Here is a 27,250-nt window from a genome sequence, read left to right as displayed (position 1 = left end):
TCAAAGTGGCAGGGGACACAAGGACAAGCACACAAGATTGAAAGCGTAAAAGCATATTCTCATGAGGACCAGGCAGTCCTTGTTGTTGGAGGACCAAATGGAGTCATCGTTAATGTAAGTAGAATCAAAGTTGACCATGTGTAAATCCTTCTTAAGATACACGTGGTTCAGCCTGCTCACTGTCCGAGCAAAGGAGTACTTAGAGGCACAGCTGTAGGCCTCCAAGCTGTAGACTTTCTTGAAGTGCAGATCAAAAAATGGATTGTCCTAGAAGAGAAATAGGGACCTGATTTACTTTTTACTCAAGGCCAATGCCCAGATTCCCATACTCTGCTGACTGTGCCTACTGACCGTACCACTCTCAGACATAGTTCTCAAATCTACAGATCAGCTTTCCAAAGCTAGGAGCACCCAAGCTGACTTACCTCTTCAAATCAACGGTACAATCATTGCTTTACCCCAACTCCAGGAGGAGTCCTGGGAACCCACAGGCCACCCAAGCCAGGGAAGCAGGTAGGCTAACTGCAGATCTTCTTCACCTTTCCCTCCATTCTTCTAAATCTAGCCCCAGCTTATCCCCAGCTCTGTAGCAGAACACCTCCTCCCATCTCCATTGGATCACACAGATCTTCCACTCCACCCCAAGCCCTATATCCACATTCAATGCTTTATCTCAGTTCCCAGCTACAGCAGGCATCCCCTGGGAACCTGCCAACCAAGCAGGTCGGGGAGCTTCAGATCTTCACTCCCCACCCCCTCTCCTCCATATCCAATCCCCCAGTCTCATCCTCGGCTCTGTAGCACACTAGCTGTTGTGGCCTCTCCTCACACTCTGCCTCTCTATAGATCTTAGAGGAACACTTTTGGTGACTGTCCCGGAGGCAAGAAGGCAATTCAGCAGAACATGGCTCAGTAGCCAGCGTTGGTTCAAATATTGAAAGTCTGACCTCCAGTAGTTTCTTTTAGACAATTTGGTAAAATGTTTCCAAGTTATAATGAACTCAATCCCATATGTATGACAAAGCTTAAGACATGACTCTATTGAAACTTTTTGTAAAGTTCAAATAACATCTTTCACAAACATAGGTCCTATAGATTGATTGAGGAAACAAATGCAAGATAACTCTCTAGGGGAGGATGTAGTCTTGGGACACACAGATAGTGCAAACGTCACTAGGCTATTAATCATATCCACTGCCAGCAGAAAACAGGTATCCATCTCTCCCTTTGAAGAGATACCCCTGCGTGTTTAACATTCCCAGTTCCCCCTGGTGTGTCATCTGTGAGCACAAGGCCCCACCTGCCTCCTACAGAACACCTTGCTTTCCTTCCTCCCCATCAACCCTCCCTAACACATCCTTTTCCTAAGTGTCAACTCCCAATACCTAGGAACATATTTTAATCAGAAACCTTAATGGCCACACCTCTCAGGATCCCAGAAGAATTTCCTACCAGGCAACACTCTGCCACCACCCTCTCCTGAGCATCAGAGAGGGCAACAGAAGTTACAGAACAAAGCACACACCCAGCAAAAACAATTCCAGATCTCAGCACCTAGAATTACAATCTTCCCTATATAAAAACCAACAAGCTGACCAAGAATGAGATCAGCGAAACAACACCTTTTACAATACTCTTAAATAACATAAATTCTCCAGGTAACTTTAACCCAGCAAGTAAAGACTTGTATAATAAAAACTTTAGGACAGTAGAGGAAGAAATTAAAGAACACATCAGGAGATGGAAAGATCTTCCATGCTTATGAATCAGTAGGACTCATATTGTAAAAATGGCCATCCCACCAAGAACAATCTACAGATTCAATGCAATCCCTATCAAAATTCCAAAAACAATTCTTCACAGATCTTGAAAAGACAATCTTTAGCTTTATATAGAAACACACACACACAGAGAGAGAGAGAGAGAGAGAGAGAGAGAGAGACAGACAGACAGACAGACAGACAGATACAAAGAGAGAAAGAGACAGAGAAAGAGACAGAGAAACACTTAAAGGAACATTCAATATCCTTAATTATCAGGGAAATGCAAGTCAAAAGTATATTGAGATTTCACCTGACATAGTGGCTATGATCAAGAGCACCAGTGCCAGCTCATGCTCTCAAGCAAGTGGAGCAAGGGGAACACACATTCGTTGCTGGTGGGAATGCAAACGTGTACAAGTTATGTGGAAATCAGTGTGGCAGATCCTCAGGATGGTGGGACTGGATCTATCCCAATATCCAGCAACAGAACTCTTAGGTGTACACCCTAAGCAGGCTAGCTAAAACAATAATGAGTTAAATAAAAGAACTACTGGAGGTATCACTGTCCTTGACCTCAAAATGTACTATAGAGCTATAGTAACAAAATAGCATGGTTGATCAATGGATTTGAATTGAAGATCCAGGCATAAATTGACACCTTACTTTTTTTTTTAATAAAGAAGCCAGAAATACATACCAGAAAAAGACAACACCTTCAAGAAACAATGTTCGTCAAACTGGATAGCTGCATATAGAAGAATCCACGTAGAGTCATGCTGTAGACTCATGCTTATCACCTTACACAAAACTCAAATCCAAATAAATTAAAGACCTCAACTTAAAACCAGATACACTGAACCTGCTAGAAGAGAAAGTAGGGAATAGTCTTGAACTCATTGGCACTGGAGACGTCTTTCTGAACAGAACACTGTTAGCACGGGCATGAAGATCAACAATTAATGAATTGGACCTCATGAAATGGAGAAGCGTCTGCACAGCAAAGGACACTGTCATTTGGACAAAGTGGCAACCTACAGAACAGGAAAAGATTTTTACCAACTATATATCAGTAGAGGGCTAATATCCAAAATATATAAAGAATTAAAAATATTAGATATTGAAAAACAAGCCAAAACAAATAACACAATTAAAACAGGGGTACAGATCTAAACAGAAGATTCTCAAAAGTGAAAATTCAAATGGCTGAGAAACACTTAAAGGAACATTCAATATCCTTAATTATCAGGGAAATGCAAGTCAAAAGTATATTGAGATTTCACCTGACATAGTGGCTATGATCAAGAGCACCAGTGCCAGTTCATGCTCTCAAGCAAGTGGAGCAAGGGGAACACACATTCGTTGCTGGTGGGAATGCAAACGTGTACAAGTTATGTGGAAATCAGTGTGGCAGATCCTCAGGATGGTGGGACTGGGTCTATCCCAATATCCAGCAACAGAACTCTTAGGTGTACACCCAAATGATGCTTCATCCTCCCACAGAGACACTTGCTGTACCGTGGTCGTTGCTGCTCTATTTATAATAGCCAGAAACTGGAAATGAGGTAGGTGTCTTTCAACAAAAGGATAAAGAAAATGTGATACATTTACACAAGGGAGGATTAAAAGGCAGAACCATGAAGCTGCAGGTAAGTGGATGAATTAAAAAAAAACAAAACCAAACACAAACCCACACACCCTGAATGAGGTAGCCCATTCACTGATATGTGGATGTTAGCTTTTAAGTCAATGATAACCAAACCACAATGCATGGAACCACAGAGGTTTGATAAAGAGGAGGGTGATGAGGTGATGATGGCTCTTTCTCCCAAGGAAAAAGAAATAGAGATCGTTATGGAGGAGGTGGGGCAGAGGCTGGAATGAGAGGATCAAATGGAGAGAGGGAAGGAGGAGGAGGAGGATCAAAGGAGATGCTACAGGGAGAGGCAGCTAAAAGTAAGGACCATGGTGGGTGGATAGTATGGAAACCTCATCAGTAGAAGCTTTCTAAAACATGCACATATATGAAGGTAATTTAAATTAAATCATCAAATAATGGGGAGATGGACCCCCCAGCTGGCCATCTCTTGCCACTAAATAAAGCTTCCAGTACTAGATTCAGTCACATCAAATTGATTTGTTAGCCAAAGGGATCCCATGGGAATCCTCAAACAACCCAGGCTATTGACAAAACTATAGATTACTCCCCACAACTGATGGCAAGGACCCATTGCTAAAAACAACACTCACAGAACTCTTTGAATATGGAGAAGCTGAGCTGGTGCCTACACAGAGCCTTTGCTCCTATTTGGTAGTGTCTTTGTTATAGGAAGGTGCTCTGCATGCTACCAAAGAAGAAGGGTAACCGCCAACCCAGCCACAAACCCTTGGATCTACAGTGCTGTCCTGGCTGCAAGATAAGCTATGGCAATGGTGGCACTGAGTCTGTGGGAATGACCAACCGATGTCTGGTCTGACTTAAGGCCAACTCCACAGTAGGAACCTGTACCTAACACTGTCCGGGTGACCAAGAACCTGAGATTAGATAAATAATATAAATAGATAAATAGATTGAGGTAAAACTCAATATTATTGTTCAAAACAACAAACAAAAAATACAAAACAAAACAAAAAAAAAAACAACCCAACCCAAACAACCAACAACAAAACCACCCAAACTTAGCAATGAGATAACTCTTAATGATATCTTGCTATAGTCATAGATCAGTCTTGCTCAGCCCTAAATGGGTGTCTTTGTCAAATCCTTTCCTTCAGGGCTCCGGTAACTCTGAGGAAGAGAGGTGTAAAAAGTGTTAAGAGCCAAAGAGGGCAGAGACACCAAGAAGACAAGGCCCTCTGGGTCAGCACGATGACGTCACAGAGACCGAGCAGCACGCATGGCTCAGCACCAGAGCCAAAAGGACAGTCTCCAATTGATAACCATACTATCGAAAATTTGGTTTCTCCCAAGGGAAAGCTCACTGGGGAAGAAGCTACTCTTAAGGGTAGGCTGCATGCCCAGCAGTAGACGGCCAACAGGAGACAAACTCAATAAAATAGCATCTTTGGAGGTTCCTGGTCTCATAATATAGTGTTAGGGCTCTTCCTGTTTTTTTTTAAATTAATTCTTACTATATTAATATAATTAATTATATATCAAGTTTATAATTAATATAATATATTAATTATATAATTACATATATGTTTCTTCTTAGTGTTTTCATGGGGTTCCTGAGTGTGCAAATGAGTGAGTCTTTCTTTTCTTGTGTCTTCTCTTGGGCTTTTTTCCCCCCTTCTGTTTATTTATTTTGACCAATTTTGATGTGTTAGTTTTGTTTTTAATCTTAGATAATTTTGTTTACTTTATTATTATCCCATAGAAGCCTGTTTGTTTTCTAGTGAGAGACAGAAAGGGGGGTGGTGAGTCTGGATGAGAGGGGAGGAGAGGAAGGGCTGGGAGGAGTAGAGGGGGGGGACTGTAATCAGGATATAGTGTATGAGGGAAAAACCATCTATTTTCAATAAAAGGAAAAGAAAAAGTAAACAGAACCAACATTGGAACATGCGTGTCTTTTCAGTTGTACAAATAAAACGTCGTAGAAGTAGTTGGCAAGTTTTCCCAGTAAATTTTAGAGTATAAGTAAGGACAGAAGAGGAGAGAAAACTCACCTGCAGTATTCTGGGGGACCTAATATGTCTCTCCCTGTGTGGATTAAAAAGTGGGCCCTGCATGCCATTTTGGAGGAAGCACAGAATAGCTAACTTACCCTTTGATTTGTACTGTTCACCAACGTGATAACTTTGAAGTTAACAATGTGGAATAAGCTTTGGCAGAGGAACGAGACCCATCAAATCCTTTGACTGATATGGGCAAAAACCCCAAAACTGAGATAGCTCATGCTGTTTCTAGTGATTTTTTTTTTTGGATTATGTGTTAAAACAACGACAATCCCTGCTGTTTGTAATAAAAAACGCTTTGTGGTAGTGTCCAAAATGCATTTCCATTTACAAAATACATTACTGCCCAGCTTCTAACTAGCCTGGAGGGCAAAGAGTTTAAGATATTTGTTTCTTGTTCCTAGTGTTTAATCCATTACAACTACTAAGTTCTCAGCAAATGTGTGCTAGGCTGATGTGAAGCGTATCTGTGAGTAGAGGGATGGCATTAAGCATTGCCCTAAATAACAAAGAAATTGACAGGGTCCAACCCACACAAGAACATTGATCACTTAAGTTCCTGTTATAACCCCAGGAAATTATTTATGTACTCTGACCCTCCTGTTAGACCATCATTGTAGACAGCATGGTGACTGTGACATTTTTGTGAGATCAGTTATATAAGCTGCTAGTACACAGCTAAATAAATGGAAGGTGCCTTCCTAAGATCTGCCCAGACTTTGTTACCTGATGTCGAAACATTTCCTTAGTTTATATACTCAATATTTAAAATAAACAAACAAAGCAAAAAAAAAAACCCAAAACAAAGCAAGCAAACAAACAAACAAAAAACCCAAAAAACCCAAAACTCAAGCTGTACTCACTAGAGGCTGGAGAAATGTCTCATCAGGTAAGTGCTTGCTGTACAAGAGTGAGTACCTGAGTTCAAATCCCGAACACTCATGTAAGAATCCAGGCATGGTGACCTGCACCTATAACCCCAGTGCTGGGAAGAGAAGCGGGGAAGCCAAGATAGGTGTTTTGCAAAGGCTCAGGATTGCTGGGACTATACTGGTAGGTGCAGACAAAAATGGCAAGTCCCAGGTTTGTTGAGAGACCTTGCCTCAAAGAAAAGCAAAGAACAGCTGGACAGTGGTGATGCACATCTGTAATCTAAGCACTTGGGAGGAAGAAGTAGGCAAACCTCTGAGTTCAAGGCCAGCCTTGTGTACATTGTGAATTCCAGGATAGCCATGGCTACATAGAGAAACCCTATCTTGAAAAACCAAAACCAACCAACCAAACAAAGAAACAAAAGATGAAACCCAAAGATGACTCCTGGCCAGCACATACTTGGGCAAGCACATTTACACACATACCTGCATACCTGCCCCTCCTCTACACACACCAATGCTTTTTAAAAAGTAATATTTGGGTTGAGCATAGCAGTGTATCCTAGCACTTGGGAAGCTGATGGAGGGAGCTACCTATGATTTTGAGGCCAGTATGAGATGCATAAAGAGTTTCAGGGTAGCCTGAGCTATATAGTAAGACTCTGTTTACAAAACAGAGATAAATGATGTGTAGAGATACCAGGGTTTCAAGGCAGTGTTCTGCAAGGCACACCTCACAACTGTCTGCTAGCTGTCCTTCTGACAGTTGAAGGACAATTACAGAGAATCGCCACCAAAAGGAATCACCACCAAAGGGAATCACACTGACTGTGCCTTCAGGTAGTTCTCTCTCCCAACACTCGACTCTCATCCTGTGGAAAAAATCTTCCATGCCTTTGAAATACTTAGAAAAGATCAATATTTTCCCTTAGCCGAATAATTGAGGCTAAGCAAGCATATACATAGAATACAGTCTCTTTCCTCCCTCTTTCCTTCCTATTCTTCTTCCTTTTTTTCCCCCTGCTAAAATTCTAGAGCTGAGAAGGGAACTCATGGATTTGTAGTAACCCTTTATGTATAATTGGGATAACAGTTTTCAAAGAGGTGACACTCAGATGACCCATGTAGTGCTTGGCAGAGCCCAGAACAAGAAGAGAGGCCCCACTCTCTTCTCAAGACATCTCAGTGATATGGCACCAGTCATCTCTTGTTCACACCAGTCACTCTCCAAATCCCAGATAACTTCTGTTTATGCCTTACAAACTGAATCAATGTCAGTCCTATCTATTTTAAAGTTGACAACTGGTTTGAGGTCACTCTATTTACCACTTTATCATTGCCATTAATAAAAATCACAATGAGTGCTGACTCCAGAGGGTTCAACCCCAAGAGAATGAGGTACACATTCCCAGAACAGCCAGGAAGAGAAATCTTTGGGAGGACGACTATTTGAGTATTGTAGAATACATTATTGAGAATTCTAGCAATTCAGTGCTGCGGGTCCTTAAGTGATGAGAGAGGCAGAAATGGTGAGCTTCCCTTCTTTATCTGCTTCGCCATCGAAGACCAGGATCTTCAGAGTGAAAAGGGGAGAATCAATAATTTAGCAATGAAATTGGAGTCCAAGAGAAGTAGGGAAGAAACAGAACACAGTTAACAGCTTCCAATGGATCGAGGCTGTCAGGCTTCGTTCATATGTCCCCAGGGGCTGGCCAAGCTCGGCAGAAATAATTATGACATGAGTAGTGTTTGAGAATGGGAGAAGGAAAAGCCAAAAGACAAATGGGCTAACAGTGAACGAGGATGGCTGATTTCTACCCCATGGATTGGTAAACATGAGATAGATGAGATAAACCTAACAGTCAATGCAAGATAAACATTTGGTAAATGCAGAAAAGTATTATAAAGAAAAAAATTGTGCCACTATCACTCAGGAAATTATTACTAAAGTTTGTTTCATATTTAAATGCATAGACTCATATGTATACCTACATGTAAGAGAGAAGGTTTAACATTTTGTATTGGGTGCAAATTAATCTAACTTGTAGACATGCCATAATATACTTAATCAGTTTTAAAGTCTTCAACATTTAGGTAAAATATATTTTCAGAAAAATGTTAAGTACTTAGGTCACAAAACAATGGCATATCCCAATTATTTGGCCAAGCATCTTGGCAAATACACCCAGTTTTAAAAGTGGGGTTTCTAGGTGAGCACGAAGGTAATAACAGAACATGGTAGTCTGGAAAATGACACAGTTCAGACATCTTGACTGGAACAATCAATCAGTTAATGGCAGCATCAAATGCTTACGGCTGTCTGAATACGCACTGTAGTATCAGAGGCTAGTAGGTCCTGATAGTCTATAAATCCTCAAGAAGCGACGGAAGAATGAATGAGTATATGAATTCCTGCAGATCTAAAGATCGAGAGAAGATAAATTTATCGATTCCCGAGAGTCTAGATTTTCCCACTTGAAAGTTCTGTGGCCTAGAACAGGCCAATTAGTCTCTTAAATGTTATTTTCTTCATCTATTAAGTTATAGCAGTAATAAATTTAATCCATGGGGCTAAATGATGAGGTAAAATTATGTATTACCTAAATTCAGTTGTATATTATATATTATATAATACTTAGCTTGGCTGATGGCAGGTTTAACAGCAGTAGCAACAGTAACCATCTATTCCTGACAGGTGAGTACTTGGCCTTATATGCTTTACCAGTTTGTTATTGACTTGGACCAAGTCTTTAAGGTTGTATTAAGTCTGTATTACATCATAACGATGATAAAGCATCAAGACATGAGGATACTCGATAGGTCGGGATCAATGGATGCACTAAGGATATGCTATCATTAAGTAATAACAAATTCCTTTAAGTTTTGATTCATTCAACCATAACACCACAGATATTTACTGTGTCCTTTATTAGACAGAAAGGCCGTAATAAAGAATGAAGTCATGGTCCCAGAATTTTAGGAGCTTTCTATCCAAAGGGGAATGTGGTAGCCCATCAACCATGCATTTACAACCATAATGAAGGTGTTTCAGGGTTGGACAATTGTGAGTAGGATTTGTTCAGTGGGAAATCTGGAACTGGGGTAAGAGCTGGGAGTGACAGAACCTAAACAGTAAGAGAGTAAGCTCTGTGGACATACAGAGGTCAGTGGTGAGGAATGGCCTCTCGATCAACAGACGAGTGCAAGCACAGATTGACCAAGTGACAGGGGAGGAGACGGGGACAGCCACTCTGTCCCCTTTCAACTCTAAGTCTGTAGGTTTTCAATGAAATCCTTCTGGAAGATGAAGTGGGCTTGCTGAGTGTATACTCGCTGCCAGAAGGAAGGAATCCCCCAAACTTAACCACAGTAAAGCAAACAGAACAAAGCAACAATAACAAGCTAGGTTTGAGAAAGGGGCATCAGAAATGTCATCTGTTTGAGAAAGTTTCATCTAAAGTTGCAGGATCGACTGGTAGATTGCGTTTAACCTGTCAAGAACAACTTAGGAAAGATGCCTTTTAAATTTAATAGACAAAACTCAGATTCCAACTCATAAAAGCAAATCATAAAAGCCGATATAGATCACCCCAGGAAATTAATCCATACCACTTAAGAACAGCAAAATGTCATCTTCACACTTTGTACATGCCAAGAATCTATAAAGTAGGACATCGAACTTAACGATCTCCCATGTATTGATCCTGTGCTGCCTTTATAAGATGCTAACACTTACGGTATCTGCTTCTTTTCCGTCAATCATCCGCAGATCACTCAAGGACCACCTTTTTGTTACTTCATACTTCTCATCCAGCCCTACTCTGTAGTGCTTCACCATGGTGATTTTTACTTCATCAGTTTTGGTCACTGTAGGAGAGAAAAAACACTTAGACAATACAATCTCTTACTTTAAAAATTCTCCAAGTCACATTTCAGTATTTATTTATCTCCCTTTTCTTTAATGACCTTGTACCCAAATTATAAATACATTCCTCATGTGAGTCCTGGTGTAACTGAGCATGCCGCAGGTTTGCTCAAGACTTAACCTTATTCTGTGACAATTGTCTGTCCAAGCAACGTAGTTTGAACTCTGAGCTTTGTGGGGAAGGGTGTCCAACTTGGGGCAGAAAATGAAAGGCTGAGCCTTAAGCAGATAGCAGAAGACAAAATGTCCACTAAAAGTTAGACTTTTAGCTGATGGTGATATGAAAAAATATTGTACAAGTAGCAAAAGGCTCTGCTGGAACAGCAATTCAGTGTTGAAGAGCTACCAAACCAAGCAAGTGGTGACACTACCTTCTAAACCTGCCGTGAGACTTTGAATGCAGAAGTTCCTGTGACACAGATTCCAGTGACCCACGTGGTACTGTCAACCCTCTCACATATGCCTCTCCAAGTCCAGTGTTCAGAGTGTGCCCCCAGAACAGGCTGTTCTAACATTCTACTGTGAAAGGCCTGGAGGAAATCTTTCCCTACTTAATGTGAACAAAATGAGAATAATAATTGTCTGCTCCTAAAATCATTTGTCTCTGGTCTCCTTGGAATATTGGTTCTTCTATTAAAATTATCAATGAGGGCTGGACAGATGGCTCAGCAGTTAATAGCATCAACTGCTCTTCCAGAGGTCCTGAGTTCAATTCCCAGCAACCACATGGTGACTTACAACCATTTGTAATGGAATTTGATGCCCTCTTCTGGTGTGTCTGAAGACAGCGATGGTGTACTCATATGCATAAAGTAAATAAATCTTTTTAAAAAATTATCAACGAGTCAGGAACTACTCAGGATATTCCGAGTACTTTCTATTTGCTGAATAGATTATGAATGCTGCAGAGATAAGAAGTCTGGCTTCTGCCCTGAAGATGCTCAGGATTTTAGTAAGAAGACAAGACTATCCCTGGAGTCTTATCTACTAGGTTATTATAAAGATGTGACAGATGGGATATAATGTTTAAAGTTTCCTTTTTCAGGTCATTAGTGTCACCTGGAGAGCGGTAAGCTGATTGTGTCTTCTGATTGTGTCTTCCAGTGAGACTGGAATTTGTTTTGAGAAAAGATTCCTTCTCGTTCTGGAAGGTTTCCTTTGGCATGCTGCTGTGATTTGAATGGGCCCTCCAAGTTCTAGCGCTTGACACTCCATCTACATTGAAACAATGTTAAGAGGTGAGGCCTTTAGGATTGGGTCATGATGGTCAGAGGCCTCGTGAGAGGATCAGAGGTAGCTTTTGTGGGAGTGTGCTCCTAATAAAAGGATGCTTGCTCTAATGCCTGCATTGCTTTCTTCCTCTCTCCTTCTCACCATCACTGTTTCACAGTTGTTTGTCTTCCCCCACAGACCACGCAACCAGAGGGCCCTCACCAGATGCCAGCTTCTGAGTCTTGGAATCCTCATCTTCCCAGAGCTCTAAGAAACTCACCTCTCTTCTTTATAAATCACTAAGTTACAAGTAGTTTGTTGTAGTAGCACAAAACACACTAAGACGTGTGAGCTTCTAGTTATGTAGATATAAAGTAATTGCAATATAGTTACAAGCATAGATGTGTAGTAGGTGCAGACTATTTGATTTGAAAATAGAGTATTACCATGTGGACACCCCTAGGGAGAGGTCAGCATGAGGAAACAGACAGCGGAGCCTACATTTTACCAGAGAAAAGCCAGAAGGTGGACTATTTAGATTGTTCTGTATTAAGATATGGTAGACAATAAGATTAACTAGGTCTGGAGGGTTGTTAAAATGCTTTGAAAGACTTTGTACTTCAAAGGAGGTGTATAACCACCCGGGAGTTGTGATGCTTAAGATCCATCTGCTGGAGAATCCAAAACTGGGAATCCCAAATCGACCAGCTGAATGCAGAGGTGATGTCAAGTGGGTTCAGCCTCCTAGGAAGGGAGTCTGAGCCAGGTGACATGTGCCACATTGGGGCATTGTGTCAGGCACTCTGGGCAAGCTCACATGGGGACACCTAGTCAATAGTCACCCTTCCCTTTGTGAGCCAGGGATCGATAAAATGGCACCCCATGAAAGAAGTTTTCTGGTAGCACAATGCGTAGATCTCATTAGAGAAGGAAGAGGAGGTGAAGGACCTTGGGAGAGATGGTACTCTGTGAGCTCTGGTGTGTGATGTTCTAGAGTCAAATCTTGACATCGTGCAGTGTGGTTTACACGAGCTAATTACCCTCTAAAGAAGAACTATCACTCACTGATGTTATAAAGGGAACATGGGAGCAAATCTGACTCGTAAGGAAAAATTAAAGCACACATGTGACTTGGGAAAGTGCCCAGTAGAAATTCATGGCTTTGAGAGTTTTCTGTTTGCCAAAGGATATTGGTAGCCTCAGAGTAAATGGTGTGTGGTTGGTAAACAGAAATCAACAAATTGAGGTAAAGTTCCAGGTGAAGCTTTGATAGGGTTGGCTTAGGATGCTACAAAAAGGAAACTAAACAATGATACCAAATCCAAATGGAAAGGGGGAGGGGGAGGGGCCAATGGCAGGATAAAGAGCTTTGATGCACACAGAAGCATCTGCAAGGGGCCTCAGAAGGATTTGAGATGGAAGTTTCAAGGTTTGGAATGGTTTGAGATTCTTGTGTGTATGTGGAATGGCTTCCAAAGTTAGATTAGTGGGCATGTTTTCAGATGAATGAGGTGAGGTAGTGTAGAGAAAAGATGGCAGCCGAGAGGCTAGAGTAGAAAGGGAGAGGCAGGCCCAACTGCGTGATGCTATGGAAATCAGATAATAAGATAGCTCAAAGTTTGAGAAGAATCCTGTGGATCCAGGGAGGTAAGACAGAGAGGCATGGGTCTGAATCTGACCTGAGGAATCTGACCTGGGGAAGCTCCTGTCCTGAAGACTGTCTCTCTACAGTGACTGGAGAAAGCGGCTTGCAGAGGACTCCATGCACAAATACACTGTGTGCTGGGCCCTGGGCCAGGTAAGATTTTAAGAGCTAGCAGGAGGAGTGGGGGGGGGGTGTCTAAAGGGTATGATGTAAACTACATATTCTAGAGATTTGGGAGAGAAGAGATGACAAATTTGGAGTGCAGAGGAAGTAATTGAGTAATTGACTAGAAAAGACATCAATTATAGGTCTTAACTTGGGGCCAGCGGAGGCCGAGACTCTCGAATCGGTTTCTATAGATCGGTTTCTACACTTGTGTATTTCTCTAGCCCCAAAGAAGAGCCGTGCACATGGACCTAGATATTAGCTTTGGGAAAAGGCGAAGACAAGAGAGCAGGCAGTGGGCTGGCGGGATGAAGTCGAGGCACTGAAGGTTTCATAGCTTCCGATCGATCGGAGGCAGCTGTGTCTGTCAAGTTAGAAGAGCGGTTCTCAACCTGTGGGTTATGATCCCTCTGGCAAACCTGTTTCCAAAAATAGTTACAGTACAATTCATAACAGTAGCAAACTTAGTTATAAAGTAGCAATGAAAATTCTTTCATGATTGGGGTCTTAGGGTTTCTACAGCTGCAACAAACACTGTGAGCAAAAAGCAAGTTAGGGAAGAAAGGGATTATTTGGCTTACATGTCCACATTGCTGTTTATCACCAAAGGAAAGTCAGAACATGTCTTAGTTAGGGTTTTACTGCTGTGAACAGACACCATGACCAAGGCAACTCATAGACAACATTTATTTGAGGCTGGCTTACAGGTTCAGAGGTTCAGTCCATTATCATCAAGGTGGGAGCATGGCAGCATCCAGGCAGGCATGGTGCAGGCAGAACTGAGAGTTCTCATCTTCATCTGAAGGCTGCTAGAAGACTGACTTCCAGGCAGCTAGGATGAGGGTCTTAAGCCAATGCCCACAGTGACACACCTACTCCAACAAGGCCACACCTCCTAACAGTGCCACTCCCTGGGCCAAGCATACACAAACCATCATAGTACAAAAACTCAAATAGGGCAGGATCCTGGATGCAGGAGCTGATGCAGAAGCCATGGAGGGGTGCTACTTACTGACTTGCTTCCCCTGGCTTGCTCAGACTGCTTTCTTATAGAATCCAGGGATGGCACCACACCCAAAGGGCTGGATCCTCTCCCATTGATCACTAATTGAGAAAATGCCTTACATCTGGATCTCATGGAGGCATTTCCACAACTGAGGCTCCATCTTCTCTGATGTCAGGATAACACACAAAACCAACCAGTACAGTTGGGGGTGACCACATAAGGAACTGTATTAGGGGGTCACAGCATTAGGACAGTTAAGAACCACTGAGTCAGATGATCCACCTCAGGACTCTGTTATTGCCCCATCTCACCGACTTCACTAGCAAGAAATGGACCGAGAGACAATAGGGGTAAAGAGATTTGGAGAAATAATTGGTCATTGTGTGAAAGCATGATTTCAAGGAGCAAGTCCCATGGCATAGTCTACAAGTTATAAAAGCCAGCCGATTGGCTGTGGATCTACTGAGCCACTCATTCATTTCATTAAGCTGATAAATATTTAAAAGTCCCTTGTGAACCGAGTACTGTGCTAGGAATTGGGAAAAAACAAATCAGCCCATGAATTCCCATAAGGCACCATTCCAGCTATCACTGAGACCGCAGAGAATGGAGGCTTCAGAAGAAAATATGTGAAGGGTGCGGTCTACTGTGCTACGAATGAGGCCTGGACAAGGGCGAAGAAGGGCGTGGCCAGGACAATAGAGGAGGGGCGTGGCTATCTCTCCAACGCAGGAGGAAAGGCTCTGGAGGGGGTAATCCGAGTTGTAAAAGGCAACAGAGTTTACTTGTATGAAGAAAGGGATAAAGGCCATTTTAGGAACGTGTGGGTTCACAGGCATGAAACACCCAGCACTTTCGTGTCATGGCAAGTATTGGGTATTGCGGGTGTGAAGCAAGAATATAGACAGGTTGGTAGGAAGAAGGTTAGGGAGGAGTTAGTTCCTGAAAGGACTAGAATAGACTCAGGTGTTAGTTATTCTGAAAACTGTACATATAGGAGGTGTCCCTGAAAGATTTTAAAGAAGTGGAGAGGCTTTGGTTTAAATTTTAGAACATTCTTTTTTTTTTAATGAAGAAAAGATATTTACTCTTTACTTTATTCGGAATATATATATATATATATATATATATATATATATATATGCATGCATGCATGCAGGTAATTTATTAATTAAAATTAAATATATTTAACTTATGACATCTTATAGTCTATGTATTTATTTAATTTTTGTCAGTTTCATACACATGTACAAATGTGTGTGTTGTATTTATTCCCATGACCCTGTCTTATCCCCTTTCCCCTCCTGCTGACTTCCTTCCTCTCCCTGACTAGGGCCACGTTCTCTCTCTCTCTCTCTCTCTCTGTGTGTGTGTGTGTTCTTCAGGTAGCCACAGCTGTGCTGTGCTGGTGCGTGCAGCAGTCATGTAGTATTCAGAGGACCACATTCCACAGCATGCCTGTCCATCTTCTGGCTCTTACGATCTTTCCTCACATTCTTCCTGCTGTTTCCCCGCCCGTGCAAGGTGTGTGTCCATGTCCTGTTTAGGGCCACACATTCAACAACAGTCATGTCTTCTCAGCATTTTAAGAAGTTATGAAAACATTAAAACTTCCTTTGGGGAGGTTCCATAAAGGATGGGTTGGAGGTAGGGAAAGGAAAAAGAGATGTCAAGAAAGCCCTACCAGTCATCTATAACGGCCATTCTCCCTTTAATCTAGGTTCAGAAAACAGGGCCTGTCTAAAAGTTAGGCTTCTGTAAGATGATGTAGGACCAAGAGAGAGCAGCCTCCTTAATGGGACAAAATAATCTGCTTTAGCGCTAAGGATGCTCCGAGGGTTCTCTTTAGCCGTGAGTCAGAGGAGTCGGCTGAGGCTGGAGTTGACCCAATCCCTAATTCCCATACTTGAGCCTTGCTGCCAGCTGGAATTAAGTGGCCATCTCCACATTAACACAGTTGCAGAATGGGAATTTATCACAGTGTCTTAAAAACCCCAATGTGTTTATAAAGTGTAAACGGTAGAGAGCTGTTTTCTCTTCCTTAGAGGATCTGTTTTGTAACTATGGTTTAGAGAGAGGTATCTACAAACCTGGGAAATTTCAGAAGCAACCTGTTCTGGGCTTAAGATTTTATTCTGTCCGTGTCCTCCCCTCACCCCCTGTCCAGTTTTATATTTTAGTAGATATTTTCAGAATTCCAAGCTTGTAACCACCATTATTTTAATTTTACTGTACGCTTTGTCATTAATAAATTCTTCCATCGCCTTTAAAAGACCCACCAGTATTTAGGAGGCTAATGGGAAAAGAACTGGCCAATTGATTTAAAATAATTAGTCAGGATCGAGGAAATGTGAAACTCACAATTAAGTCACACAGAAATGCATTAAATAAGTAGATGCCTCTTTTGTTTCACAATCCAGTGTTATGTAGTGGTTTTCATCATTTAAATTAAATAGTAGCAGAAGTTATCATGAAATCCTTTTGAAAAGCCTCAGCGAAATGCCAGGTGACATTGCTAATGCCTTGCGGTTGTTGAGAAGGCTATGGTTGATTTACCAAAATCGTATTTTCAAATAAAAATTTCTAGAAACATCTATAAAATCCATTTCAGGCTATACTGTGAGTCTTTAAAATATTAAAATGACTGGCTTTAAGCAACTTAGGGCCTGTGTTATTGGTGAACTTACAGAAAAACAAGACATGTGGACGAGAAAGAAACTGATTTTGTAGGAACAAAAGTGCCAAGGAAACAAAAAATAGCCCCCCAGTGGGGTTTGTGCCAGGTTTGTCTAATCGGCTCCATTCTAGAATAGTCTCAATGTGCCTATTGAAAGCAACATGGCAGAACTGTTAGGCATAGATGGAGCTGGCTCTGAAGTCTCCATCTGCCGTCTACCGGTTGGTGATCTTGGGCAACCGTAATGAGTTAACACTTTTCAAGTTCTTGACGTTTCTGCGCATGCGCTAAGAGGTGCCGCTAGTCTTAGCAGTTAGAAGAGGTGGGGAAGCAGAAAGAACTTTAGGTTCAGAATTAGAATGATTCTAATTCTCAGGAATCGGATCGTAAAGTTAGCCTGGAACCTTTAGGCTAATTACTAAGTCCTTGTGACCATGGCTTCCTCATCGGCAACACGTCTCATCCGCATGGGGCTGAAAAGGAATACATCATAGAAATGGCCTTATGTGAACCCTGACCCTGCGTGGGCACACCTCACACCTCTCCCTTTTGTGTCATCCACACTACTACATCTTAATAATGAAAAAGATTGAGTATTTGTTCCTTCGTCAAAACTTTTAGGTTTCTATGCATGCTGCAAATGATGGAGCTTGGACTGGTAGGTCATTTTGATTCTGACATCTGCAAAGTGCTCAGTTAACCACGGGAAAATCTGTCTCAGATAACTAATTGATGAGGATATATTCTGTGTTGTTGATGTTATTTGTTTAGTATGTGTGTGTTCTGTGTTTATAGTTATGAATCTCTCTGTGTGTGCACACATTTATGTGCACGCGTGTATGTGCACGTGTTTGTGAACTTCAGATATCATTCCCCAGGACACCATCCATCTTATTTTTTGAGATAGGGTCTCTTACTGGCCTGAAAATCTCTCATTCAAGGTTGACCCTTCTTCTGCCTCCCAAGTATGGGAATTACAAGAACACGCAGCCATGCCAGGTTCTGGGGATGGAACTCAGGTGTTGGTGCTCACATGGTAAGCAGGTTACCCACTGAGCTAGCTCCTGAGCCTGCTGTTGAGTTTAATGATAAAGATAACACATCAGCTTAGATAGCCAAGCCTTTTGCCAACAGACATGATATCACAACTGTAAGGAGACAAGAGGACCCAGAAGAGCTCACTGCTCTCTGTACTGTGTACTCTGATTTGGAAAGTTAGGATATCTTTATTTACATCTCTCCTTAGAGAAGGCGATAATCCACGAATGCACTTTGTTCATGCATGGGCATTCTGTGTGTGTGAGAGAGAGAAGTGGGGGGGAGAGGGAGAGGGAGAGAGGGGTGGGGGAGAATTTACTTTGATAATCAAGATTTTGTATATCACAATTTTGATTGTAACCAAGTCATGTGATCACTTGTGTTTATGCAATTTTAGTAAGTTGCACATTTGTTTCATGAACTAACTCTGCATTAATCCCCTCTTTTAACAATAGACAATGGAAGGGCAGTCCAAGGATAATGTGTTCTCTTTGGGGATACAGACTTCTATACTGTGCAGTGTGTTCATGGCTTTATTATGGAATGAAAACAAATGCACATACTGGCTGTGCTCTGCTCTCTGCTCAGGGTGTATATGTGGCAGTTTGGATATATTATGGCCCATGAATGGTTATTCTGCTATGATGATAACATTTTTTATGTATATGAAAACTTTTTAAGATAGTATCCCATACTTTATTCTCACACATATTTATTCACCAGCAGGACTCTTCTCAAGTGAGTGTTGAGAAGTTTACGCTATTTGGTGAGATTGAAAGGTTTAAATACCTTTTAGATCTGTGTTCTCTGTGAATAAGATTCTGGCAGGTCATGGATTTGCCCACAGAGGTTCTGAACGAAGCCTTGGAAAGTGCTTTTCAGCAGCGCCCTCTGTGTATTATTTTATCGAACAATCCTTTATAAGGAATGTGACTCAATTGTTCTTTGGATCACAGAGAAAAAACGTTCTGGGTGGCAGCAAAACCTAATGTGTAGAAAAATTATGCTTAGTTCAGTGGTGGTGGCTCACACCTTTAATCCCAGCACTTGGGAGACAGAAGCAGGTACTTCTGTGAGTTCGAAGCCAGCCGGGTCTATAGAGCAAGTTCCAGAACACTACACAAAAAAACCTTTCTAAAAAAAAATGTAAGAAAAAAGAAAAGGTGACGCTCATTGTCTTCTTAACTCTGACAAGTGTCACTTATTTTGAAATTAGCATTCATGAAGGGCTTATGAGTGCCTACACTATAGGCTAGGAGGACCAGCATGAAGGAGAGCACGCTGTTTTTTGTCTCTGTGAGGTTGGGTTACCTCACTTAATAGTATACATTCTAAGTCCATCTAAGTAAACAGCTGTAAACGTAGGTACAGTACAACATTTAGAAGAGAGGCTAAGAAAGGGTAACACTAGGTCACAAGGAAGGACACAATATGGGCAAAAAGACATCGGAGGCACAAAAGAGTCTATGAAGCTAAATGCGTTTCTTGTTTCAACTCTGTCATGGTTTTCTTTTCTTCTCTTCTTGTGGGGGATAACGGCATAAAAATGTAATTAGCAGTGAAAATGAAGAACCCTAAACGAAGTCCCACAGCTTCAGAATGGCCATTCTCACTGTACCGAAGCTCACGGAGACGCAGAGTTTCTCAGAGACTGTGGCAGCACACAGTGGACCTACACAGGTTCAAGACAGATGGGGTCTCAGCACTCAGGGGGAAGTAGACATGGGTTACTGCCCCTAATCAGGAAGCTATTTGCAATTGATACCTGCTGTCAAAGGGAAAGTTTCTCCAGTGTCATCACACTGGAATAGCCACCATGCTCCAGGGTAAGCCCAGGAATAGTGAGCCAAGCTAAAATGGACTCAGTGGTATTTTTGAGAACTCCCCCCCCCCCGCCTCTGTTTCAGCATTTTTGCTCTTATCAGTATTTTGCTTATTTGTTTTGATTTAATTTTTTGTGTCTTATCTGGTTTTGATTTTTTAAAAAGGCATGTGAGAGGGGAGGGAGAGAGCAGGGGAAGGAGAGAGGTGGAGGAGGAAGGACATAAAGCTGGGTGGGTAGGGAGGTGGGGAGTATCCGGGAGGAGTTGGGGTAGGGTTAAACATGATCAAAAGAAAACATATTGTATGGGAAAAAAAACAATTTTTAATTTAAAAAAAGAAATGTAAAAGAAAAAAATACAGCCTCAAAAATCTTCCTCCCACAATTTGTCCTGCCTACAAGGTGTGTAGGGATAAAGATGGAACAGAAATTGAGGAAAGGGCCAACCAACGACTGGCCCAACTTGAAACCCATGCCGTGAGAGCCCCACACCTGACGTTATTAATGCTCTACTTGCATATAACACTACTCTGCTACACTTGCAGACAGGAGCCTAGCATAACTGTCATCAGAGAGGGTTCACCCAGTAACTGATGGAAACAGAGGCAGAGGCCCACAGCCAAACATTGGTGAATCTTATGGAAGAGGGGGAGGAAGGATCAAAGGAGACAGAGAGGTCAAGGACAGCACAAGAAAACCTACAGAATCAACTAACCTGGGCCCATAGGGCCTCACAGAGGCTGAAGCACCAACCACAGATCATGCATGGGACAGACCTAGGCCTTCTGCACATATGTAACCCATGTGCAGCTTGGTCTTCATGTGGGCCTCCTAACAGCAGGACCAGGGCCTGTCTCTAACTCAGTTGCCTGCCTTTGGATCCCTTTCCCCTAACTGGGCTGCCTTGTCTAGCCTCAATAGGAGAGGATGTGCCTAGTCCTACTGAAACTTAATATGCCAAGTGGGTTGGTATCCATGGGAAGACTCCCCTTCTCTGAGGAGAAAGTGGGGAGGGGAGAAAGTAAGGTGAGAGGAACTGGGAGAAGAGGAGGGAGGAGAAGCTGCAATTGGTATGTAAGTGAATATACAAATTAATTAATAAAATGCATAGCATTGAAACTAGCCAAGTGTTTGACTGGCCATATTAATCTAGCTGCATAATGTTTGTATTTGTGAGTTCGTTACAATAAAGTGATTTTTACTGAAACAAAAAAAAAAGATTGAAAAATATTTTCTTGAAAGTATAAGAACATATAAAATAATCTATATGTGAATATGTGTATAATTTAGAAGGTAAAAGTATATCTATTTTTTGCTTTTTTTAGCTATGAACATAAACTTACAGCATATGTGTATATACATAATCCAATATTTATATGCATATATATTGACATTAAATATTTTTCTATATATTTTAAAACTTTAAGCTACCTCTTTTAAGGCTCTACATTTTTTACTTAGAATATAAATTATCACTAATAAAAATTAAGAAGGGAGAATTGTATACTTCATAGGTGTTTAAATTTTTCATTGTTTTTTTTTTTTTTTTTGAGAATGTCATACAGTGTATTTTGATCAATTTGCCTATCTCCTAGAAATTCCCGGATTCATTCCCTACCTTACCTATACACTCAACTTTATGTTGCCCCTTCCCCTTTTAAAGTCTAGTTTGTGCTTCTCAGGCTCTTAGATGGGCAGCCATCCACTGGCACGTGGTCAGCCCACCAAGGGCCAGGCCCTTAAAGAGAACTGTCTCTCCTTCTCCCAGCAGCCATAAGTTGCCAATAGCTCCTCAGCTAGGGAAGGGATTCATGGCCACCTCCCCTTTCTACGTGGGGTTTTATTTAGCTTGAGCTTGTGCAAGCCTTGAACATGCTGTCACAACCACTCGGAGTACACATGCGCACTGTCATCAGTGAGCCCATAGAGCCTCTTTATCTTATCCGCAGTTTCACAGCTGATAGGCAACAACTAGGCTTCACAATGAGCTCTGATGTCAAGAGTTTCCTGGCCTGCCCCACCATGCCCCTTTCCTTCCCACTTAGCGTTAGCTAATGCTACAACACAGGTTTCCATTCTTCTCATTACACAGGTGACTTATTCTTTCCTCCCACCTGCAGGCAACAGACCTCCTTCCTTCACCAGAAGATACTGCCTTTATCTGCCAGGAAAGGGTGGTGCTTTCAGTTGGGATATGTGGAGCATTGGCCTATGCACAGACAGTCTGGTTTCCAGTGGAGGCTAGATGCTGAACCCCAAGACCCGGTGGTGATAATTCACCTACATGGGACAGAAGGAGTTCTCTCGTGTCTCCTGGAACCTTGGCTCCTGTCAAAGTTACCGTCCCCCTCAGACCCCACAAGAGAAGCATGGTTAGTAGTCATGTAGACAATATCCCTAGCTTCTGACCTTCAGGCTAGCCTCCTCCCAGTTACCTAGCAACAGTAAAGATAACAGCACACCATAGGAGGGGCTGCTTGGCCCCACCTCACACTCTTACTCCCCTTACACTCTTCTTCCTGTCTCCTCTCCTCTCCTCTCCGCACTCTCTTCCTCTCTCCCTCTTACTCTCTAGCCTTTCTTCTCTCTCTCTACTTTCCCCTTTTCTCTCCTCCTGGCCATGGCTGGTCTCTCTCTCTCTCTCTCTCTCTCTCTTACCTTCTTTCCCTTCTCCCTGCCTTTTTACAATAAAGCTCTAAAACCATAGACTGTCTCTGTTCATCAAGGCCCGCTGTGCTTACTCTCGCCTGCATGGGAACCTCTCTCCTTCAGCCCTCTCCCCATAACTCTGGGGCACAGGGTGTCATCCTGGCCCCCCGGTCAGGGGCTGCCCCTTGTCTACCCCCCGTCGAGTGGAGTCAGTGGCTTAGATGCCCACCCAGGGCCCAGTGGAAAGCATCTGGCAGTCCTCCCACATCTGCCTGCCCAGAGCATAGGAGGAACTCTGGCCGGACGTGGGCTATCCTCACCTCCCCTTCCCCTACACACCCCTTTAGTTCCCACAAGGATAGACTAGTCCCAGGGAGAAATTATTATGAAAAGCCTGAGATGCAGAGGATGTAGGTCTCCGAGAATGCTCAATGTGCCTTGTAACTAACTACTGAGAGGGACCTTGAGTTTATAATGTCTTATTTTGATATCAGTCATAGAATTACTAAGATTTAATAGAAAACAATCCTTGTTTTGAGATGGTTGCAAAGGATGGACCCTATTTAGATAAGAAGGCAGTTCAACCATGTTTAAATATATTCTCTTTAATCAGAAAAATGCATGGTGGAATGTAACGACTCTGGACCAATAGGTCTCATAAGGAAGAACCCATGGACTAAAGAGCATGAAGGCCCCTGAAGTCACGTGACTCTCCTCCCTGAAGACAGACAATGCTCAAAGTATGGAGTCACCTGCTTCAACAAGTATCCAGTGACTTGCTTGGTTCATGCTCTCCAGGGAAAGCATGGTCACACTCTTAGACCTGTCAAGCATCATTTAAACTGCTGTTTTGTTGAAATGGTTTGTAATGGTCATGTTAAAACGTGTTACACTTTTGGAAAGGGCTCCCAGACTGATGGGCGTGACATATAACTATGAAAGTGGTGAAACTAACAAAGCTTGGTGTGTTAACATTATGTTGCACACTGTGACATCATCTCTTCCTTGTCTCAGAGAAGAGCTTGATTTCCTTAGTACACATCAGAATCACTGAATACCTTCCAAAAGTTTAAATATACATACATATATATATATATATATATATATATATATATATCCGTAAGTATATATATTTATATACATATAGCATATGCATAATATACACATGAGTTATATAATATGTATATATGTACATGTATATTTAAACTTAGAACAAATTTAGTTAATTATATAATTTTTGAAGGGAGTCGGTAAGATTTGTTTGGTAAATTAGATCCATAACATATTCTGGCTTTTTTATTTTTACATTTTTTCTTTTAAAAAACTACCAGTGCCACCTAATGAGAAGTTACTTTGACAAAGCAGGACTCATAACAGGTAAACATTCCTATACTTTATGTTAGAATGGGCATCCTCTCTAGCATAGTGGATAAAAATACCTCTTGATTCAGTGATTTGGTGGTGAGGACCCAGTGTGATCCATTAAGTAATTTTAATTTACTTTTTTACATTTTAATTTATTTACTTTTTAAATTTATTTTTATGAGCCAATTAAGTCCCTTCTATTTGTTGATACACCAAAGCTCCATATTTCATATATGAAGTAAAATATGCTTAGTTATTAGATAAGTATTACCGTTCTTATTGTTGGATACATACTTTCACATGTATTAGAAATGATAAACTTTTAAAGAATTTTTAGAACTTTTTTCAAAGATACTTGACTTCCTCTTGACACCTTCAAAAGCTTTTCTAAACCAGTTATTAGGTAAATAGAGATAATAGTTGTCTGAAAATATATGCTTGCCTTAAAGAGGAACAGCTCAGCAATCACTTTCTGAGTGGTCAGTTTCTGAGTGCTGTTTGCCAAGCCCCTGAAGGGCTCTGAGAGGCATGGGCCAGGAAAAGGGAGAGCTACATATCACACTCAGCAATGACACCAAACCAACATTTCCATCTAAATTCATAAAAGGTTTAGAAAATCATAACTAATGTAAAAGCCAGGACATAGATAATTCTCACATATTATAAAAACAGGAAGGAAATATTTATTTTTACTAAATACTGTTTATATCAGATGTCTACATTAGGGACTGTCCCCTCACCTGTAAAGTTCTGTCTTCATGGACTAATTTCTACCATTAAAGTATTGGTATTGTTTTTCTGCAGGAGAATCTTTTATTTTATCTTTTTAAATTTTTAAAAAAGAGTCTGAATTCTTCCTTTTTATTCAGTCTGAACCTTCAACTCACAGATGTATGCAGGATGTATGTCCCTCAAAATGCCCTCACAGGTATGTCCAAAGGCATATGCAGGAGAATCTTTTAAAAGAGAATTTTTTTTCTTCAAAATAAACTACCATGAAGTCTCAATAGGTCCTCAGGAGAAAAGTCCTCGGTTCTGTTTATGTTCCAGGACAAAAAGCCATTGAGAATGGCTGTATAATTTGGTTCTGCAGTGCATTTAATCATATTCTGAACGCTATTGAATTTTTAAAAGTAAGCCTTATTACAACAAAATCGTATGCTGTGAAGCAAATCAGATAAAAGATTGGAGGGGGAAAAAAACCCGATTAAACCACGAGAAGGACAGACCCAGTTTTGCTTCTGAACGATTCATGTTGTCTAACATGCTCTTTTGGTTCACTTTCGTGCTTTAAAAGTCTGTAGAATATTACTTGGCTACACTCTCCAGAAAATACGTGCATGTCTGAGTTGGGTAGGGAGGCAGATACGATTCCCCTCTACCCCTTACGCTCCTTTGAGCTCTTTACATTTTGAAACAATATCAGAAAGTGCTGCTCACCTGACACACAGAGGAAATACCTGTCCTGGACAGAGACCTCGATCTCAATAAACTCGCAGAGATTCTGCGCCAGCGGCTTAAACAGTTTTTTCTCCAAGTCTTCCTTCACCAGCGATGACATCTCCGGTTCCACCTGGCTCCTGTTTTGGTTTAAGCTTACTTCCCTTGCTGCTGCTGCTGCTGCTGCTGCTGCTGCTGCTGCTGCTGCTGCTGCTGCTGCTGCTGCTGCTTGCTGCAGCTTAGATGTCTCCTTTGGGTGTGCAAGCCTCCGGGTTCCCACTCTCTTTACCTTCTTACTGGTAGCAAAAGGCCAGGCTCCTGTCAGTGGGTGCCTGCTCACTGGCAGCCCCACCTCAGCAGCCCGAACCCGGTATTAACCCTCATAATCTACTTTCAGCATCTGGTCTGCCTGCAGCAGGCTGCTCTCTGGGAGTTCTCCTGTGGGTCGCTGATGGGGGATCATATTGATGAACACTGATGGATGGCTACAGATCTACTTGGGGAGTCCCCGGGTCAGCAACCTTTCCCCTTTCACAGGAGCACTATGCAGAGAAAGACCACTATTTCAGTGTGAGGCCATTATATAAATCAGCTGTCTGGCGCTATTGATTGGGATCATTTTCCATTAAGAACTTTGCTTTCACTGCCCAGGAAAAAAAAAAAGACATCTGTGCTTGCACCCAAGACTTCCAACAAGTCTCCTCTCCTCTTTTCTCTGCCCTCCTGCAATGTACTCTAGCCTTTGCATCCTAGAGTCTGCACCAGTCTCTGGGTCTCAATTATTTTTAAAATGGACATTTAAATGGACCCACTTTAATTCTATTTGTGCCTCCACTCAAATGAAAATATATTTAGGCACCTGCTAGAGTGAAGCATTCATTACATTTGTTTCTCAGGAGGATAGGTTTCCCGTTCTCCAGGAGCTTATGATCTGATAGAGGAGAGATACACTAAGTATTTGAACCATGGAAGTAAGAACGTGGCACAAAAGAGGAGAGGGGGAGAGTGTCTGCATGAAGTCTCGTCATCACTGTCCTATTGCTGTGAAGAGACACCGTGATCAACACAGTTTATAAAAGAAGGTATTTAATTGGGGGCTTACCTACAGTTTCAGGAGATGAATCAATTCATGACTGTCATGGCAGAGAGTGTGGCAGCAGGCAGGCAGGCAGGCAGGCAGGCAGGCATTGGAGCAATAGCTGAGAGTTTACATCCTGATCCACAGGTAGGAGGCAGAGAGAGAAAGAGGGAGAGAGAGACAGAGAAGCAGAGACAGAGAAGTAGGGAGTGAGAGAGACAGAGAGAGGGACAGAGAGAGACAGAAACAGACAGATGGAGAGAGACAGAGACAAAGAAAGGGACACAGAGAGACAGCGACACAGAGAGAGTGTGTTGGTCTAGTGTGGGCTTTTGAAACCTCAAAGCCCACCCCCAGTGACACAACTTCTCCAATAAGGCCACACCGCCTAATGCTTCCCAAATACTTCCATCAGCTAAGGAACAAGCATTTAAATATATGAGTCCATAAGGGGCCATTCTCATTCAAACCAACTCAGCAAGCATCTGAGGGAGTGGCCTGTGCGGGGTCTGGAGCAAGGCTGGCAGAGGAGCACTGGTGTGTGTGTGTGTGTGTGTGTGTGTGTGTGTGTGTGTGTGTGTGTGTGTGAAGGAGGAGTCAAAGCCTCACACCAGGGGGCCGTGTTTCCTCTCCGAAATTCACAGGTCCGGAGGGCTGGGTTCCAAGCACTGGCGGTGGCTCCTCCTCATGACACAGGTTCAACCCAGCATCTCCCCAGGGGGTTTCATTCCCAGCACCTCTAGGTTGGCTTGCAACATTTATAACTTTGGTTCCAAGGAGGCCCTAAGCCCTGCAGTGCCCACAGGGACAAGTCACACATGAAGTAAACAGACATACATGCAGGCAAACATCAATTCATATAAAATAAATATAACCAGTCTTTGAAAAAAAATTTTTTTTACAGAAGCCATGAGATTC

At 42.0% G+C, this 27,250-nt stretch overlaps 1 protein-coding gene across 1 annotated transcript; it reads right to left on the bottom strand.

The window, feature by feature from the left end:
* Exoc1l (exocyst complex component 1 like) lies at positions 1-25,375 on the bottom strand. Its single transcript, XM_021163959.2, has 3 exons — positions 25,255-25,375; positions 10,047-10,177; positions 1-267 (listed from the first exon to the last, which is right to left on the bottom strand). The coding sequence occupies exons 1-3, from the start codon at positions 25,373-25,375 to the stop codon at positions 1-3; spliced, it is 519 nt and encodes a 172-aa protein (XP_021019618.1).
* Between the last annotated feature and the right edge of the window lie 1,875 nt (positions 25,376-27,250).

The sequence above is a fragment of the Mus caroli genome, unplaced genomic scaffold, assembly GCF_978045245.1.
Source record: "Mus caroli unplaced genomic scaffold, Mus_caroli_1 scaffold_4, whole genome shotgun sequence".
Classification (NCBI taxonomy): domain Eukaryota; kingdom Metazoa; phylum Chordata; class Mammalia; order Rodentia; family Muridae; genus Mus; species Mus caroli.
This window is presented reverse-complemented; position numbering and strand designations above follow the sequence as displayed.

Excerpts from the sequence above, each read along its gene's own strand:
- Exoc1l (XM_021163959.2), bottom strand. The coding sequence starts at position 25,375 with ATGTCATCGCTGGTGAAGGAAGACTTGGAGAAAAAACTGTTTAAGCCG. Across the intron at positions 10,178-25,254 it reads GTATTTCCTCTGTGTGTCAG|TGACCAAAACTGATGAAGTA; the intron begins GTGAGCAGCACT and ends TCTCTCCTACAG. Across the intron at positions 268-10,046 it reads ACGGAAAAGAAGCAGATACC|GACAATCCATTTTTTGATCT; the intron begins GTAAGTGTTAGC and ends TTTCTCTTCTAG.